The 18,825-nt window shown below is 39.8% G+C and overlaps 1 protein-coding gene across 2 annotated transcripts; it reads left to right on the top strand.

Moving 5' to 3' along the window:
* The first annotated feature begins 243 nt into the window (after window positions 1–243).
* On the top strand, window positions 244–15,133 carry mfsd14a2 (major facilitator superfamily domain containing 14A2). Of its 2 annotated transcripts, none has more exons than XM_035536208.1 (12): window positions 244–508; window positions 2,613–2,708; window positions 4,938–5,000; window positions 5,600–5,727; window positions 6,044–6,158; window positions 6,364–6,582; window positions 6,963–7,076; window positions 8,798–8,869; window positions 9,096–9,208; window positions 9,336–9,433; window positions 11,241–11,407; window positions 14,778–15,133. In XM_035536208.1, exons 1-12 carry the CDS (start codon window positions 425–427, stop codon window positions 14,805–14,807), a joined length of 1,299 nt encoding a protein of 432 aa, XP_035392101.1. In that variant the 5' UTR covers window positions 244–424; the 3' UTR covers window positions 14,808–15,133. The 2 variants fall into 2 exon arrangements, with proteins under 2 accessions (XP_035392101.1, XP_026876680.1); XM_027020879.2 differs by lacking the exon at window positions 14,778–15,133 and adding an exon at window positions 12,124–13,501.
* Window positions 15,134–18,825: the final 3,692 nt, after the last annotated feature.

The following is an 18,825-nucleotide window of genomic DNA, read 5'->3' as shown; positions in this document are numbered from 1 at the left end:
AGTAAAGAAATAATTGTAATAAAAAATTAACTGAGGTGCCGAAATATTAGCATATTTGTAAAACGAACTAATGTTTTAAACATTAACCCCAGATTGCAGTGCATCCTAAAATCACAAATTACCCACAGCACCGCAAGATGTTATTTTTATGTAGATGAACTGATGGTGGGGGATATCGCTACAGGAGATGTTTTTTGACCAATCGAATATGAGATGCGCCCAATCAACTGTACATACTAGGCGGAACAGTTTTCATTAGTAACACAGGTTACAATGAGGTGGAGACCGGGCAACAGCAAGTAACTTAGTAAAATATCTAACGGCGAGGTGTACTAAAAGGACAGCGTTAACAAATATTTAGCTATCTAGCTAACTTTACAACGGAAGGTCCAACTTCAGCAAAAAGAATGGATATAAGCTAAGGATGACTGGAGAGAAAAAGAAGAAAAAGCGGCTGAACCGCAGCATTCTTCTGGCTAAGAAAATTATTATTAAAGATGGTGGCAGTGTGAGTTAAATTTTATTTTCATATCAGCGTTTATGATAGCTAGCAGGTTATGCTTCTTTGCTTGTTCCCTAGCTGGCTAACCTAGCTAAAGGGCTAGCTACACTAACATCAGTTTTCCTTTGACGTTAGCTAACGCTACTTTCCATCATTGTCGTTAGCTACAAACGCTAGTAAACATACCTTCGACTATACGGAAAATTATTCGGAGTTTGTCCTAAACCAACAGCATTAGAATGAAAACCGTCTGGCAAGACATCTAGCTAGCTAGCTAACGAACGTTAATATACTTGCTGATTAGCTAACCTAGGGTTAGTTAAGATTGCTAACAAGGTAACCAGCCAAACCAGCCATGTAGCGTTAGCTATGTTAGCGAGCGTTAAATGTAAACACATGGCGTTGTACTAGAGACTATTAACATTAGCTAGCTAGCTGGCTGGCTATCAAATTATTTTGTAGCTAAATAGCTAACCTAGCTATGCTAAACTAGCTAGGTTACGTTAGCTGCTTTCTGAAACGGACATGTTAATCTGTGGTTAAGAAAAAATAAATCTTTGCACTGACGTTGTTATTTTCGAACCAAATGGTTAGCTAGATAACATTTTTTACGTTAAGAGTTGCATCTGATGTGTAACAACTGCTCAGTGAATCGGTCCAATACAAAGTCGGGGTGTGTTTTGTCTTTCCTGTGTTTCATCACGCGAAACAATATGAAATTATGCTTTATCTGTCATTAAATGGCTAAATCCAAGACCATTCACTTGTTATAAGAAAATGTTTTGGCTGTCACCATGGACGAAGTGCTTCAACTAGTCAGGTAAGAGGTAAGTTCACATGATTAGCTAGCTAGGTAAGATTACTAGCTAACAGCCCAAAATTACCCAGTCAGGTCAGTGGTTTGTGGATGTAGCGTCACAAGACGTTTCAAAAACCCAAATGCCTGAATGCAAAGGTCAGGTTGGTTTGTTATAGTGAGTCAATAAGGCATTATTTTGGTATGAAAATTTAATCTGGATATCGTTTCATAGATAGGCCTACTTCTTCCAATCTTTTAAGGCTCAGTATCAAAATGAAATGACCCTGAGGTCTATGTTTGACCCAGGTTAAATCCTGCACTGCGTATGTCCATAGGTGTTCTGTACTTAAAATCCGCTTTAGTATATGACCCAGCATAATATACATGTGGAAAAGCAGGCTTGAAAGCTCCAGTGATGCACTCGCGTCCAAGGCACTGCTGGCAGCAGGTTGTTGCACTTGCAGTCACTGTTATTTAACGATCAAAGTCAAATGGTTCATTGACAAAGTAAAGTCACTGCTTAACATGTCACATGACTTAGCTTTCACATGGCCTACAGTGAGCAAAGTGATTTTGTTGAATTGAAATTACAGCTCTGTACTTCGTGGCAATGCCAATCTTGGACCCTGTTATATATCTAGTTAATTACAACAGTCCCTTTCTGTTTGGTGAAGTCATTTCTTATAAAAACACATTAGGCTAACTAGCTGATTTTATTTAAGCTTAGGAAAGATTTAAGCCTATTAAACTGAAATGAAAAAAACCCATATCAGGATTTTAACTTGGTCAATACATCGCCTTGGTGTACATCAGGTGCCAGTAAAGACAGGAGTGCCTATGGAAGCAGGTTGTGAATGACGTGTGTGATGTCATCCTGAACAGACCCTCCTGGCTCTCTCAACAGCCTCTGTGGGTTTTGTCCTTGCACACCTCTTCCTTCGACCTTCCACTGTTTGTTTGAACTACTGGCCAGAAAGTATGTTTGATTACATCCACGTGATTGTAGAACACTAATCGCACAATTCAATAATGTGACTGTGCATGTTCCCAACTACGAGGTCCTACCCCAGCAGTCTGAGCAGGATTCTGTCATATATACTGTCGGGCAAGTGCATAGCAAATAGCAGGACACCAGTGATGTTGGGAAAACGCAGGTTAAGGTTTCTAAACCTTATTGAAACAAGATTGATGCCATTTTTAGATGCTTAGTCTTTTTACTGGTGCATCATTCCTGTCCTTCCTCTTTGTCCAAGGTGTGTTGTCTGTAATTAACAAGATGTATATGCTAACTGTGCTGTTGTATGTGTTCAGCCGCAGGGAATTGGTGAGCCAAGTGTCTACCATGCTGTGGTGGTCATCTTCCTCGAGTTCTTCGCGTGGGGATTGCTCACAACTCCCATGCTTACGGTAACCTTCTCCTCTCACATTTTCCTCTTTCAGAGCAAAAACATCAGCTCCTGCAACACTGTTACAACACTTTTTTGCATGTATATTTCAACAGAGCCTAGCTAGCCACACTTCAAGCTAGCTAATGTTAGCAGGAACATTTGGTATATTTGGCATTTGCTGCGTTTGTTCAGACTAGCCCACTTCCATGTCATTCTGGGATAGGTGCAGAGATTTCAGAGCATTTTACTGAAGTACAACAGAAACATTCTGTGTAGTACATGGCAAGCTGGTTAGACTAGACGTGCCTGCTTGTTTGATTTTTATCTTCTTTATTTTTAGTTTATAGCCAAAATGTTTGTGTTCATTCTCCCACCCTTACATGGTGTCTTTTGAAATCTATGCTAAGCACATGGTATTTCACAGTGCCTGGAATCAGGCAGTCCCTCAGACATTGTGGAATAATTGATTTCTAATCAGAGAGGGCAAGATGACACACTTCTGTTTTTGTTGATGAGAGAGTTGCTGTATCAGCAAGACCTTTGGAGATTCTAATGGGACCTGAAACATCAATGTCAAGCAATGGACTACTACAATGTGTTTAATCCTGGGGATGCCTCACCAAGACCAGGGAGCATTCTTATTTTTAGTCCTGGGGGGGGGGCATTATACGTTGTACATGTGCATTTTTGTGCTTCATATGTCTGGTGAGTGGAGCAAAGTACCACTGGAATAGTTTGGTTTAGATAGTTGAGACACAGTTGTCCCTCTGAAATTAACAGCCCTTTGTGTATGTTTTTAGCAAAGTGCAAAGGTTTGCACGGATATCAGAATAATGTGTTTAAAGGACTGTTTACTGTCATAATCCACATATGAAACATGATCTGCGAAGAAATTGCAGGCCCAGCTGCCCAGATGAGCCACTCCTGTCTCTAATGAAGTGGAACATCTTGGTGTGTAAAACTGAAAAAAGGAAGAAAAAAAAACCACACAGCACAGGAGGCTCAACATCCTCTCCTAGCACTGAGTTGCACAGAGAGACAAAAGCCACAGCAGAGAGTTTACATGCTTCAAATAAGAAAACGCTAATTATTAACGTAGGCTTGGTTTCATAAGGTGCTTTTAATATAAGCTTGAGTATGTAGACTAATGCATCAAATCTTCAGGTGTATTTATACTTGTAGTTCTCTATGTCTAAACCAAACAAGAAAATGATACAATGTTACATGTTAGACCTGGTTTGTTTGGCGTTCACAATCAGAAATTTACAATCGAACCAAAATAAGTTTTTAAAAAAGATGACACATTTTCCGAGCCAGTGGTCAGAACAATGCACCAGGCTGGGCTTAATGTACCCATCACGGTTGTGTAAACCTAGTGATTTTTTTTTTTTTAACAACTGGAAACAGCAAGAGGTGGTCAAATTGATAATCAAAACAGCACCAGAAATTCCTTAGCTGCAAATAGGTGCACACCAGAGTTCGAAAGGAAGCGTTCACACTTACTGTAACGAACCACACTAACGGAACAATCATACCAGAGTTCATTTTCATTGAACCAAAGCTGACAAGTATGAACACACCCTTTAGACTTTTTCACAATATGATTCCAATATTTGCTGGCTTTTTCAAATGTACTATAAGACAATGCAGTAACATTCCTCTCAGTAATATATGATCAATATGATCAATTTCTAATTGGCAGTGAACATTGGTATGCAGTAAGCATTCAATAAATTCTCCTTGAATAAGTTATAAGACAATTGCTGCCATCTGTCTTTTTTTCCTCACAAAACAATGGGCAAAATAAACTCCTAGACAGACCTTTCTAAATTGTTGTACTATGCATAGATGGGTCTTCCTCTCCTGCATGTCTTCTATCTCCAGAAAGTGCGCTTGTGTGTGGTGACATTATATGGAGAGCTTTTGTCCAGTTAGTTGAGGTTTGCTTACGGTCCGCTCTAACTGTTGATTCATATGGGAGCAGTCAGGGTTTGCTTGTATAACTCCCTAAACCCATGGTTCTACTCCTCTACTGGCAGATATAGAGCAGATATACCTGTCAAAGTTTACCTGCTTAGCAGTTGAAAGACATATCTTTAGAACAAAGGAAATAATTCAGGATAAAATGCTAGTTGTATTTCATCTTTGCATGAATTTTCTTTAAATGAATTATAGTTAAAGCACTAGACTGTAGTTACTGATGTGTACTGAATTCTGCAAGCTTTTTCCTAATTTGTTTGTGTTTTAGGTGCTACATCAGACGTTTCCCCATCACACATTCCTGATGAATGGCCTTATTCATGGTGTTAAGGTAAAATAATGATCTACCAGACAACTAATGAAACTCCACTATAATTACAGTGGTCTACAGAAAGGTTTACAGACCTGAGCATCATAGGCCTGAATACATCCATAATCCATTGTATGTCTTCATACAGTGCTGCTTGTTTCACTTAATTTTACATCTTATCACACCACTCTGTGTGTGTGTGTGTGTGTGTGTGTGTGTGTGTGTGTGTGTGTGTCAAAGATACCAATGAACTAGAATATTGCTAAGTAAAGGGCTCTATGCTGATACCTAGAAGAAATACTTTCTCTCACTGTCTGTTTCTCACTCTCTCCCTGCTCACACACAAACTTCTTGTCTTTGTTGCTCTCTTGCGCTTACTCATTATCTCACTCGCCACAGAGTTCAACTTCAGGTTTAGTGTGACTGTAACTCTTGCTATGTTTGCATGTGATAAAATGATTTGACACCACGTAATTCTTGCCCTTCCCCAGATACAGCAGAGAACCTGTAGGCTGGAAGTTGTCAGGGGTCATGTAATATATTAACTTGAATAGTTCCTGCTGAGGTGTGCTTTCGAGGGTCTGTGTGTGTCAGGTCTAATCTGAGCGGGTCCTTTGCAGGGCCTCTTGTCATTCCTGAGTGCTCCTCTGATAGGCGCTCTCTCGGACGTCTGGGGCCGAAAGTCCTTCCTCCTGCTCACCGTCTTCTTCACCTGTGCCCCCATCCCCCTCATGAAGATCAGTCCCTGGTGAGATACTGCAGCACAGCTTACAGTCATACAATGTTCAGGGAAAATATCGGATTTAGATTTTATTGGTTTATGTTGCGTTTAAGTTTTGTAACTTCATAAAAGAATCTTTGATCTGATAATAGCATGCAGGTAAAGTTGCAACTCTTCTGATTTTCCTTTTTTTTTTTTTACTTCTAAATCAAGATTTTGAAATACAATAAATGAAACACACATACTCGCAGCCTGCTTGGTTAGATGTGGTTTTACCATCTTTAGCACTCAGATGGAAGGCTTTTCTGGTTGACATGATGCAGCATGTGTTCTGACCTTACAGGTGGTACTTTGCTGTAATCTCCATGTCTGGAGTGTTTGCTGTCACATTCTCAGTCATCTTTGCTTATGTGGCAGACATCACACAAGAACATGAGCGAAGCACTGCGTACGGCCTGGTGAGCAGTGACCCATGGTACACCCCACACCAACAATTCGAATGGATCTGAAATATTCACACGTTTCTTGTGCACTGTTAGCTTTACTGATCTGTTTGAGTCCAGTACAGCAGTTTCACTGTAGTATCCATGTTCTTCCTGTATGAATATCATGTCCTGATTGTCAGCATTGCTTCTGTGGTTCTGTCATTGATACCTTGGTCAGGTGTCGGCCACGTTCGCAGCAAGCCTGGTCACGAGCCCGGCAATCGGCGCATACATGTCGCAGGCCTATGGGGACACACTGGTGGTGATCCTGGCCACAGCCATCGCCCTGCTGGACATCTGCTTCATCCTGGTGGCTGTACCCGAGTCTCTGCCCGAGAAGATGCGGCCAGCCTCCTGGGGCGCCCCCATCTCTTGGGAGCAGGCGGACCCCTTCGCCGTGAGTAGTGTAAAGCAGTGTTTCTCATCCCAGTCCTCATGACCAGCTGAAGAGCCCACACATGTTCACACAGATACACCAGTCTAAGTATATGTATTCTTATACCAAGCCCTTAACACTCAATACTTTGTGTTGAGAAACACTGTTCTAAAGTTACAAACACAATTCCACCTGGAGGACAAGGGTATGTGGTCTCATTACTTTAATTGATTTTACCATGAGAGCTTTTGTCTTTGTCTTAAGACAATTCTGCATATATACATTCAGGAGTAATGGGTCATCATAAAGTCGTCATACAGTGCTGCTTGTCTCACATGATTTACATCTCATATATATCGCTCTCTTGTGTCTCTCCCTCTCTCTCTCTCTTTCATCTGCAGTCTCTGCGTAAGGTTGGCCAGGACTCCACTGTCCTTCTGATTTGTATCACAGTCTTCCTGTCCTATCTGCCTGAGGCTGGCCAATACTCCAGCTTCTTCCTCTATCTCCGACAGGTGTCTTTACTTCACACACTCACTTGGTTCACCTTTTATTTTTCTGTTTTTCTATGATGTCAAGAACACACTTCACCTTGGTTTTGAAGCAGAGTTACTCATTTGGGTTTATTGAATGAAAGTATGCAGTTGTTCATTTTCACTGAAAGATTGTTTGCCAAACAATTGTACAGTGAAGACACTTTGAAATTACACATCAGTGCTTATTCAAGGATGCCAGAGACAAAGCAGATTGAATGAAATGATCCGTCTAAATCTGGGAGAAACCTCCCAGTCTTCTAAGACATTTAAGCTTTGGTTAAAGATTTGTTAGTTACACATTATTTCGGAGTTTGCTGGCATTGCAGTTAGCTTTTGGACTGAGTTGTCTGTGTGAGCTCAGCATAAAGCCATCACATACCACAGATATAGATTAGCACAGCACTAAGATGCATGTTTATTCAGCTTTATTGTGTTTATGCAGTGGTGTCATTTTGGCTTAAGGGTGTGCATATCCTGCTGTAGGTTTCATCTCACACAAAAAAGCTTGCTAAGCTAAATTTAACACCTGGTCACTCATAAGCTGTTAAGATGTACTTCCCTACATTCAAAGCTTCTTGTACCTTTACTAAAGTTGCATCAGGCCTTTCTGTACCGTTGCGGACTTCTGAGACTGCTTATGACTTCTTTTTCCATAAGTGGTGTGCAGGAATTCGGGGCCAGACATATGTGGCAACGATTATGTGGCTAAACTCCAGCTGCTGCATGCGTCTCAGAGGGATAATTTGAAGTTGTTTGAACTATTTTACATTTCTTTTTTGCGTGCAAAACATAACAGGACATATTCAAAGGCCGAACATTTACAAAGAGAGAGAATTTAACTAGAAGAGGCTTATGTCTGTTGGTGTAGAACCAATGAATCCATACGTCATTAAGCCCAAGTGCTTTCTGTGCTCTGAACACGGTTAGTTAACCATGTTCATTTGAAAATTCTAATGGAAGTTACTCTGTGTACTTTAGAACTGTTAGGCGCTATAGTGGAAGAGAGATGTTTATTTATTTAGATGGCTGATTTTTTTTTCTCTCCCCTTTTTAAAGCAGTATGGAGCATAACCAATATTTATGCCAATATTACATTGTACTTCAACACCTTTTTAATTAATTAATTAATTAATTAATTAATTAATTAATTAATTAATTAATAGGATACTCTTTCGTAGAAAAACCACTTCAAAAACAATGTCAATCGGCAATTATTGTGTAGAGTTTCCTTTTGAATATAATGTGGCTGGCAAAAATGATTAATACAACAGACACTAAAGCAATTTACCATTTGTTTTGTCTCTGCAGTAGCAAGCACAAGTTACATTTCACACTATTTATTAATTTTGCAAAAAAAACACCAATAAAAAAATGTCACTTGATATGGTTGCTTAAATTACTTAAATGTTAAATTTAGGATAATTTTGAAGCAGAAGGGGAAAGAAATTATCTATCTAGAGAGATCTACAGATATTCAAAATTGTAAAGTACAATTTAATGTAAATAAAGTTCCAGAGTCCTTCATCAGGTGTGCAAGCAAAGTGCTTCTTAAGTGTTTCTCAGGGCAAACGCAGGTGCTGTCTTTAGTCCCAGTATGGAGGCTCCTTAGCTGACACTACTGACTGACATGCATGGTGCCCTTTTGTCTTTTGGCTGGTTTCTTCCTTTAAAATGTGCTGCTTTATGATTTGACCTTCCAGGTTATTGGGTTCACTTCTGAGACGGTTGCTGCATTCATCGCAGTGGTGGGAATTCTCTCCATCTTGGCTCAGGTTGGTTCAGTTGCTAGTTACCTGTTAACACACCAGTGTGTACTTGGGAAATTTTTAGACAGCACTATATCCCGTTGTGCTAGTTATCTGAATATGTGAGTTATCAAAGAATAAAAGAAATGGAGTGGAGCGTGGTGGTGGTTATGATCATTTATGGAGTTTATGGATAATTCATGTATTTTATGGTTGTGGCGTTTTTTTTGGTTTTTTTTTCTGCTGATTGCAGACAGTTGTATTGGGAATCCTGATGCGCTCCATTGGAAACAAGAACACCATCTTGCTAGGTCTGGGCTTTCAGATTCTTCAGCTGGCCTGGTATGGCTTTGGCTCCCAGCCCTGGTAAGTGGTTGCCACTGACCCTGCCATGTGGTATGTGTCCAAAACAGCTTGTTTTAAAGTGTGTGTGTGTGTGTGTGTGTGTGTGTGTGTGTGTGTGTGTGTGTGTGTGTGTGTGTACCTGTTTTAGGATGATGTGGGCAGCAGGTGCTGTGGCTGCCATGTCCAGCATCACCTTTCCAGCCATCAGTGCAATAGTGTCTCGTAATGCAGATCCCGACCAGCAGGGTGAGGCGTGAGCACAACTTGCTGCCTGGATTACACTAATGTTCAGTGCTATACCAAATACTGTCCAAAACTAAGGGGGGGAGGTGTGCATTTTTAGGGTGAAATCACTGAAACACTGTCACACACGCATACTACTTGCATATACCTATGAAACACTTGCACATACCTATGAAACAACTTGCGCGTACATATGAAACATTTTCACATAAATAATCTACTACTTACATTTGCATATGATGATAATTTACACTTGCATATACACACTTGCACATACCTTCACTGGTGCGTAAACACAGAGTTTAACTATGATTGTGTGTGACCTCGTGTGTATAAAACAATTTTCCTTGTGCCTGGAAGTCATTTGATTGTAACAGGAAGACAAGATATTTATCTTGTGTACAGCACGGTCATCAATAGGAAGAGAGGTCTCCAAAAAAGGAAAAACTTCGTCAGCATCTAATTCTGATTATACGACAGTTTGAAGAACAAAGAGACTAAAGAAGGAATATTCTTGCAGTTCCACAGACATTTTGTATAACTCATAATATCGCTGCTGATCGTGCCCATGGTCCACTTTGACGGGGGATCATATTACTCAGTGTATGGACTGGGATGTGATTAGCACAGAATCGTTTCACTTTTTGGAATTGATCTAAGGATGTTTGACACAAATAACGTATCAGTGTCCCACCACTAGAAGACACTTGATTATCTAATTAGAATTTTAAGCAAATGTTTGGAATACACTCCCAGTGTAGCTATTGAGAACTATGTTTGGATAGTTTACGTTCACACGTTCCAGCCTTAGTGGAATTAGAAATGAGATTATATACTATGTAGCCTGCAGACCTGTTGGTAACGTCATGGCTATGTCGTACAATTAGGCTACATGTTAGCTTCTCAGTATCCTCTAATCGGCCTATAGTATGTGAGAAAATATTCAGAACACATCTCATCATTTATTTCACTCCTGATATGAATCACATTCATTGTAAATATTTGTTAAGATAACGTAGCACATAATCTTATTTCTAATGGTAGCTATATCTGATTATTAACCTACAGTCTTAAATTAATTTTAAAATTTTTATAACTCATCAGGACCATAAGGACATATAACTCATTTACAATTAAACAAACATCAAACCTACACCTTATTTTCACGAGAGTGCTGTACACATGTTTATTTCTGCCTTCCTGCTACAATGAAATGACTTCTGGGTGCACTGAAAATTGTTTTACATACACGTGGCCAAACACATACACGTAAGCATAGTGAAACTCTGTGTTTACCCACCAGTGAGTGAATATGCGTGTGTGTGTGTGTGTGTGTGTGTGTGTGTGTGTATATGCAAGTGTACATTATATGCAAATGAATGTAAGTAATAGTTTATTTATTTGAAAATGTTTCATATGTATGCGCAAGTTGTTTCATAGGTATGTGCAAGTAGTGTGCATGTGCGCAAGTGTTTCACTGATTTCTCCCTAAACACGCCCCGCCCCCAATACAAAATCATCCCTCTCTGTTGAGTGCTGCTAGGGTGTATTACGTTTATGGCATTTAGCTGACACTTTTATACCAAAGTTTAAAGTGACATACAATTATTTAAAGCGACTTGCATTAAGACTGAACTGTTAACCATTTGTTTACTGGTCAAGCACCTATTACCACTGAGCTACAACTGCTTTTTAAAAAATAGTTTTCAGTCCTTGCATGGCACCTTAATGCAAATGTATTTTCTATCTGTCTTGAGCACTAAAATGAAAATATACTGTTTATTCACTCTTCTTATTCACTCTTCTTAAGGTGTGGTACAGGGGATGATTACAGGGATCAGGGGCTTGTGTAATGGCCTGGGTCCTGCCCTCTATGGGTTTGTCTTCTACCTGTTCCACGTAGAGCTGAATGAGATGGATCCTGTAGATAGCCCTGAGAAGGGAACCAAACTCAATATGGCCAACCCCACTGACGAGGTGAGAATTTCACAGGTCACAAGTATTCTTTACCAGGAATCATTCTTTCTCACTCATTTTACCAAGCACACAGTTCTTTTGAGGCAGTTTTAGATGTAAACACACTCCAGCTATTTTATTGGAAACTCATAGGTATGACTTGTAGGTACAGTTACAGCCCATCTATTTACATGCACAAACCATATTGGTCATCTTTTAACCCTTCATATATGTTAAGTTTTTAATGACAGAGAGTCTCTTGGCTGGGTATTTTTGGGTGGTAGACCACTCTAAACCCAGCATTGACAGTGACATGTGTTTTAAACTCCAACAACCTTGCTGTACATGACACCCTCATACCAACACAGGACTTGCACCCAGGCCATCACAATGTCAGATTTAATGCTGTGTTGAGAATGGTCTGCTAGCCAAATAATATTTGGCAGTATCAGACATGGTATTGGGCTGTGTGGCAAAAGATGGACTACAGTGCATAGAAAACAATTGTATGTAACATGCACATCCAGGTGAGTCTAATAAAGTGCACATGGAGAATGGGTTCAAAGTAGGTGTTTATAACAAAGTACTAATAATAAAGTGTAATGACAACATGGGAAAGGTCTATCTTTATAAGCCAATGTATGTCTTTTGTTGACAAAGGATTATTAATTTATTCTCTCCTCTCTCTCTCTCTCTCTCTCTCTCTGTAATTATTTATATATATTTATTTATTTTAGAGTGCCATTATTCCAGGGCCTCCTTTTCTGTTTGGAGCCTGCTCCGTTCTCCTCTCCCTTCTGGTGGCACTCTTCATCCCAGAGCACAATGCGCTTAGTCTGCGTCCCAGCAGCTATAAGAAGCACACGAGTGGGGCCCAGAGCCATGTGCACAGCCCCCAGGGAGGGCCCTGTGAGGGCAAGGAGCCACTGCTTGAGGACAGCAGCGTATAACCCTGCCCATCCCAGTCTCTCATACACATCCAGAGCTCCACCTCCCCAGACCAGCGTGCACAGTGTGGCACCTGCAGGGTCGTGGTAAGGACCAGGCCAGCCGCATTAAGGGGTCATGGGTGGGCCAGGGCAGGCCTGCTCCAGCCACTCACATGTCAACCGTGGCCTAGACGTCCTGTTAAGCAGTTTGCAAGAGGTGTGGACAATGCTTGTATTAAGGGACATGCAAGCTCAAATACACACTACTGATGATAAGTGGTTGAAGGCTAGCTATCACAACTCTTAGTATGTTGTGCATAATTTCTCCTCTCTCTCTCTCTCTCTCTCTCTCTCTCTCTCTCTCTCTCTCTCTCTCTCTCTCTCTCTCTCTCTCTCTCCCTCTCTTTCTTTTTTTTCTCTTCATAAGTGATGTTCTTTGTCTAGAGAGGTTTAGTGAAGTTGGGGGAAGTAAGTGTCAGACGAAAAAACAAAATTGACCAGTCATCCCTGAAACTTTTTATATACTGAAGGGGAACACAAGCTTATATGGAACAAACAAAATTAATTGTGAAGATCATGGTGTCTTTTCCAGAATCATCACTACTCTATCACACTTGTTAGAAACATAGTTGTGCAAGACCATTTTGTTCCAGTGCTACCAAGCATCTTTGTCTCATTCAGCAGGTTTCTTGCATTGTTAGAGGCATATCATCTTCTCTCATTATATGAAGATGATTGTGTCAAGTGTTTTTTGATGTAAGAAAAGTTGCCTTTAGATTACTCAAATCTCTGATGGACCCATATGACATCTTCACTCTTGAGTGGGTTTGCTTGTGGGTTAGTTTATATTGCTCCTATCGGAGCCAGTGTGCATTGGAATCTTGGTTCTGTCATTCAGCTCATTTCCACTCTGTGACAGGCTAGCAAAGCTTTTCATTTGGACTGCAGGCCTGTCGACTGTAGCTCTGGCCTTCTCCTTAGCACCAATGTTGATGATGCGCACGTGTGGCAGGTGTGAGCAATTCGTTCCCATGTGCCACTGCTGCGGTCGGAGGAGCTGGGGCACCATGGTATGTTTTTCCTAAGCTGGAAGTCTCATATATGGAGTCAAGTAAACCAATTCAGGATGTCGCTGTTAGACTTCCAGACTTGTGAGTGATTTACACATTTACAGGGTTGTCTCCACTGCGATTTTTTTTATTTTATATATATATATATATATATATATATATATATATATATATATATATATATATATATATAAAAAATAAAAACTTATCCAGTCTGACCATCTGATCAATTAACTCCCCTGCACAAGCCGCAAGTGCATTGGAATTCCATTTGTTTATTTTGTAGACAAGATATAATTAGGTTTGGGGTCATTTTCATTAATGTGCCATACCCAAGAATGTGTCCAAGTATGGTTTTCTTTTTTTTCTTTCTTTTTTAAATTTATTTTTGTATACAAGTGGTAATATTTTATTGCATTTCATGGGGTTAACATGCATCATTTTTAACTGAAACATGGATTTTAAATTCCAAGCCAACAGTGACCTAACTGGGATACCGTTTGTTTTCTCTTAACGCAAGAAATGGTGTGACTGTCACTGGAATATGACTCTCCATCTGCATCAGACATGGTAGAGAAGGCCACATGCCTGCTGGACTTCCTAATCGTGTAATGTTTGAGGAAACCATGAAGAGCAGGGTGGCTTTTTTTTTAAATTACTTTTTGTAGTGTCACAAACTGTTGAAACTGTTACTCCTAGCCACTAATTTACAAAGTCTCAGAAAAAGCCAATTTTTTGGCCTAAAAATGTGCTTGAAAATGGTAATATATGCGAATAGTGGACATGTAAATATGGGAAACTAATGACAAGCTATTTATTAAAGGTTTATTGATATTGATCTCTTGTCTGGCTTTCATTGGCATGGTTGTGAGTGGGTTATAGGGGGCTTTGGTCTAAAGCTGTAAAACGAGGCTGATACAGCTGCTGGAAGGCTGGGGTGGAGTGATGCAGCTGCTGGGGGTGAGCTGAGGCAGCCCTTATGCTTGCTTTCAGGCCCTCTGCTAGTTGTTGATCCTAATGGTAGAAAAAGTGTTGAGAAGTGTATGATTCACTCATTTTATATTAGACCAGATATGTAATTACCCCATACAAAAGGTTATATATTATTAAGACGATGATGGGAGCAGATGATTGGACACTGGAATACCCTGAAACTTATCTTGGCTTTGAGGTATAAGAAGTGCCCTAATCACTGGCATCCCAATGTTGAGATGTGAGGCAGTGGGGTGGAGGGTAGTCCTGGGTGATGTCTGCAAGGAAACATCATGATGGACCATGGCATCGTATATCGGCACAACCCTAGGGTGGTGACTGGGGGTCTGACCCAGGATCCCATGCACAATTTCATAGTTTTTCCATAATTTCTGTGTGGATTACTTATTGACATCACAGGTGCAGATGTTGAAGACATGGATGCTGTGAGAAGAAAACACAAGGTAGAGGTATCCCAGGAACATAAACCAGGACACTGCTTCCATGTTGGCTTTTTGAAGATACAGATACCTATACTGTGCAGCACAGCCTGCCATGCCCATTGGTTCCCATCAAAATACCTCAGGATGGAACAGAATATCCTGTGAGTATGATGTGTTAAGAATCTTTTTCAGATGTTAAATTCCCAATTCTTTAAAGGGGCATTAGATTTTAGCTTAAGTCTGTTATTTTAAGTCAACGATTTATAATGGAGAAGTTAGCAAATATTCAACCTGAGTATGTGCCAAATTATGTATGTATAATGATCATACTCTAACGTTTACTTGATTTTGCTGTGCTGACAGATTAAATGTTTTATTTTTTTACTCATTGCTCCCAACCTGTGCTGTCTGCATATTGTCTTTTAATTGTATTTGTATTATTATTATTATTATTATTATTATTATTATTATTATTCTGAACCTAGTCCCATTAACATCTTACAGTCCTAATCTGTTTTCAAGATGGGTTCAAGAGATTTTTCCTAAACTGCCAGCACCAACGAATAGACTGGCATTTTCACTTACTGACAGAAAATGTGTATGCCTACTTTTTAAGTATCTGGGTCTGAAGGATTAATATTCATATAAATTTGAGAATTTGTCATTAACATGCGTAACAATAACATTTAAAATTGTGATTTTGCAGTTTAAAATGTCTAAATCTACTGCAGTTGCAATACATTGCTTCTGTAAGGATCACTTATACTTGCTGATGGTAATGTACCATTTTCATTTAATTTTGAGCAGTGATTCACTCACTGACCAACAGAAGTCAGCATTGTCTTAGTAACAGGTAAGCCCAGGCCTTTCCTTCAGAGCAGTTTACGGTAAAATATTCGTTTTAAATCAAGTCTACATTAGGCTAAAATCTCCAGGGTTCTTATGGGCCAGTCATAGCGTGCCACTTACCCTCTTCATTAAAAAGCACATAATAATGCCATCACACTAAGAGGGTGGACTTGACATTTTAGTATTGCCATACACAAAAGGCTATTACGTGGGTTTCATTTTTTATAAGAAGACAATACATGGGTACAGAAATAGCAGGCATAAAAGTATTAGAGGGGAAACTGTTTTACAAACAATGCTAAACTGGGAAAATAAAATCTTAGGTGTGCATGTGAATAATTTATGTATAATAAGCTTTTTAAAAAATAAATAAAAATTGAGTTCAGGTGGAAAATGTAAACATGTAATTATCATTATAGATCATACATGAAATAGTGAGAACTTCTCTTAACCAGTTTTTTAAAAAACCCAAAAAACCCAACAACAACAGTGCAATCCAACTATATTATACCACTCCTTCAAGGAGGGGTAACCTTTATAATGGCTTCACAAATTATTTGAAACATAATTATTACAGTCTATTATTGAAGGTACTCCTATTTAGCCAAGATGATGCACAGAGGAAGATGGTCCAAGACTTGGTGTTCTTCATCCTACCATTGTCTCCAGAGTCTCCAGTTTTGCTGGTGTTGGATACATCCAAAATACATCCAGTACATCCCAAAAGTGCTGGATGGGGTTGCATTCGGCTAGAGTGCAACCCAAACCCAAACTGGAATTCCTCTACATCAAACCATGTCTTTTAAGAATCTGACTTTATGTACTGGGGCAAGGTCATGCTGAAACAGGAAAGGCCCTTTATCAAACTGAAGCCACAATGTTGGAAGAATATAACTGTCTAAAATGTGATTGCATGCTATAGCATTAACATTATCTTTCACTGGAACCATGTGGATCTGTACCTCAAGTACTTCAAACCTCAAGTAGGGCTCAGCTTGAAAAACCATGCTTCAAGTCTCATGGAAGACAAGCATTGAGACTATATTCTCTGTCCTGGCTCCCAGATGGTGGAATAAACTGCCACTTGCTGTCCGGACAGCAGAGTCCCTCGCAGTCTTCAACCGCAGACTGAAGTGTTGTCTAACAAACTCTAGTACTTATTGTTTATGGCACTTATCATTATCTAAGCTAGACCTTTATGTATTTCCTACTTCTAGGCATCAGCATTGATCCCTGTATTTCAACAGTATTCTAGTTCATTGGTATCTTGGACTCTAACCTACTCTACTGGTCAGGATGTATTCTATGAGTAAATGACAGCACTTTTGTAAGTCGCTCTGGATAAGAGCATCTGATAAATGCCATAAATGTGGCTTAACCCAAGCATAAAATACAGCTCCAGACTTATCTCAATACAAAACTTTACTGTTGGCACTGTTTTCCTAAAGGTAGTGTTCTCCTGGCATCCACCACACCCAAATGTTTCCATCAAACTGCCACATAATGTGATTCATCACTCCAGAGAACACATTTTCACTGCTACAGAACCCAGTAGTGAGGTGATTTACACCAGCCCAACCAATGCTTAACATTGCACATAGTGATCCTAGGCTTGTGTGCAGTTGCTCAGACATGGAAATCATTTCATGAAGATCCAGTTGCTTCTAGAGGCAGTTTGAAACTATTTCAGAATAATAGCACTCACAGTTCATCAATGGCAGACGTTTCATGAACTGACATGAACTGGCAAAGATGGCATCCTAAGAGAGTGCCACATTTTAAGTTACTGAGCTCCTCAATATGGCCTATAGAAAGTAAAGTTGCCATATGAGGATTAACACGGCTCTGGGTATGATCTGGTATTATGATATATGTCAAGGCCTGGGACATATATGTGATGGCATATCTGTGCTGATGTGGACTTGGCTGGGTTTTGGAATGGGTGAGAGTGCTGGACGAGACTCCTTTATCCATTTGTCAGGGATCTTTGTGAAGAAACATGGCCTAGAAGACAGCCAAGAGTTAAAGGTCAACTCTGCAACTCTGAATGTTTGAGGAGAGCCTGGAAAAGGTGGTAGAAAGGAAGGCAGAACAGGCAGTCACATGGCAGGAAACATGGTTACAGGAAGTACTCCTTTTTAAAAAAAAAAAAAAGAAAAGAAAAAATCCCACCATAGGGGATCAGGCAGAACAGTCAGTTAAACTAGGATAGCTCTTTTCAGCCATATTTGCAGGGCAGATTGTCCTCCAGGAAGTTCTCTGTGAATCCATGAATGCCTTCATTTTCTTTAAGAGCTCCTATCTCCATTCCTCCTATGTTTCTGCCATCTTGGAAGGCTATGTAGGCTTCCATGTTTTATCCTCTGACATATGCAGGGTTGGCCTTTAACCCCTTGTGGGTCTGTAGCCTGCTTAAGAAAAGAAGTCAAGGTCTTTGAGGCTGTGCTGTCACAAGGATTCCTCCAGGGATACTGATAATTAGTGATGCAGTGCTTGTATGATCACTCTGGATGCAGCTGTCAGGCTTTTCACAAGCTGCTTGTTGCACACTGATATCACTGCAGTGACTGATGTCACAGAATGTGTGTTTGAGTGTTTTGGAACAGCTGTAGATGCAGTAATAGATTTTCCATCTATTAGACTATATGACCTTTTCTTACCATCCTCCCATCACGCCACCATTTGGATGAGCCAGTTGATGTGCTTTCTAAGTCCAGATGTTTGTAGCTTAATTCTCTGACTATAGACCTAATTAGTAGATTCAGATCAAGAGTGGGTAACAGTTCTTTACAGTAGAATTCACTAGTGCCAGCCAGCAGTTTGCACCAACAGGAGTGTGTGGTAAGCAGCTTCATGGGACAAGATATCAGAATTCAGGAATTAAAAATGTAATAAGATCTCATCTATGTTTTTAGATTTATTTATTTATTTGGCTTTTTGAAACGTATATCCAGTTTAACCAAATTATCTCTAAACTAATTAGAAGCTTCAGTCGTGTAGTCTGGCGAAATGTTTTCTTTTCTCAGAATCTTTTTTTGCAAGACCTTTTTGAAGGATCTTTGTATATCTAGAATATTATAGCAGAAAGGGTTAAAAAAAATCACTCTGTTTAGTTTTAGTTTCAGCCAGTTTCACTATTGTTCACAATTTTTCTTCACAATTTTGACCTTTTCTTG

This window comes from Electrophorus electricus, chromosome 18 (assembly GCF_013358815.1).
Source record: "Electrophorus electricus isolate fEleEle1 chromosome 18, fEleEle1.pri, whole genome shotgun sequence".
Lineage (NCBI taxonomy): Eukaryota > Metazoa > Chordata > Actinopteri > Gymnotiformes > Gymnotidae > Electrophorus > Electrophorus electricus.
The sequence above is the reverse complement of the archived record's forward strand: the minus strand, read 5'-3'. Positions and strand labels throughout refer to the sequence as shown.

Coding starts and splice junctions, on each gene's coding strand:
- mfsd14a2 (XM_027020879.2), top strand. CDS start 425: ATGACTGGAGAGAAAAAGAAGAAAAAGCGGCTGAACCGCAGCATTCTT. Junction 7,077..8,797: donor TCTTCCTCTATCTCCGACAG/GTGTCTTTACTT, acceptor TTGACCTTCCAG/GTTATTGGGTTCACTTCTGA. Junction 9,434..11,240: donor TGCAGATCCCGACCAGCAGG/GTGAGGCGTGAG, acceptor ACTCTTCTTAAG/GTGTGGTACAGGGGATGATT.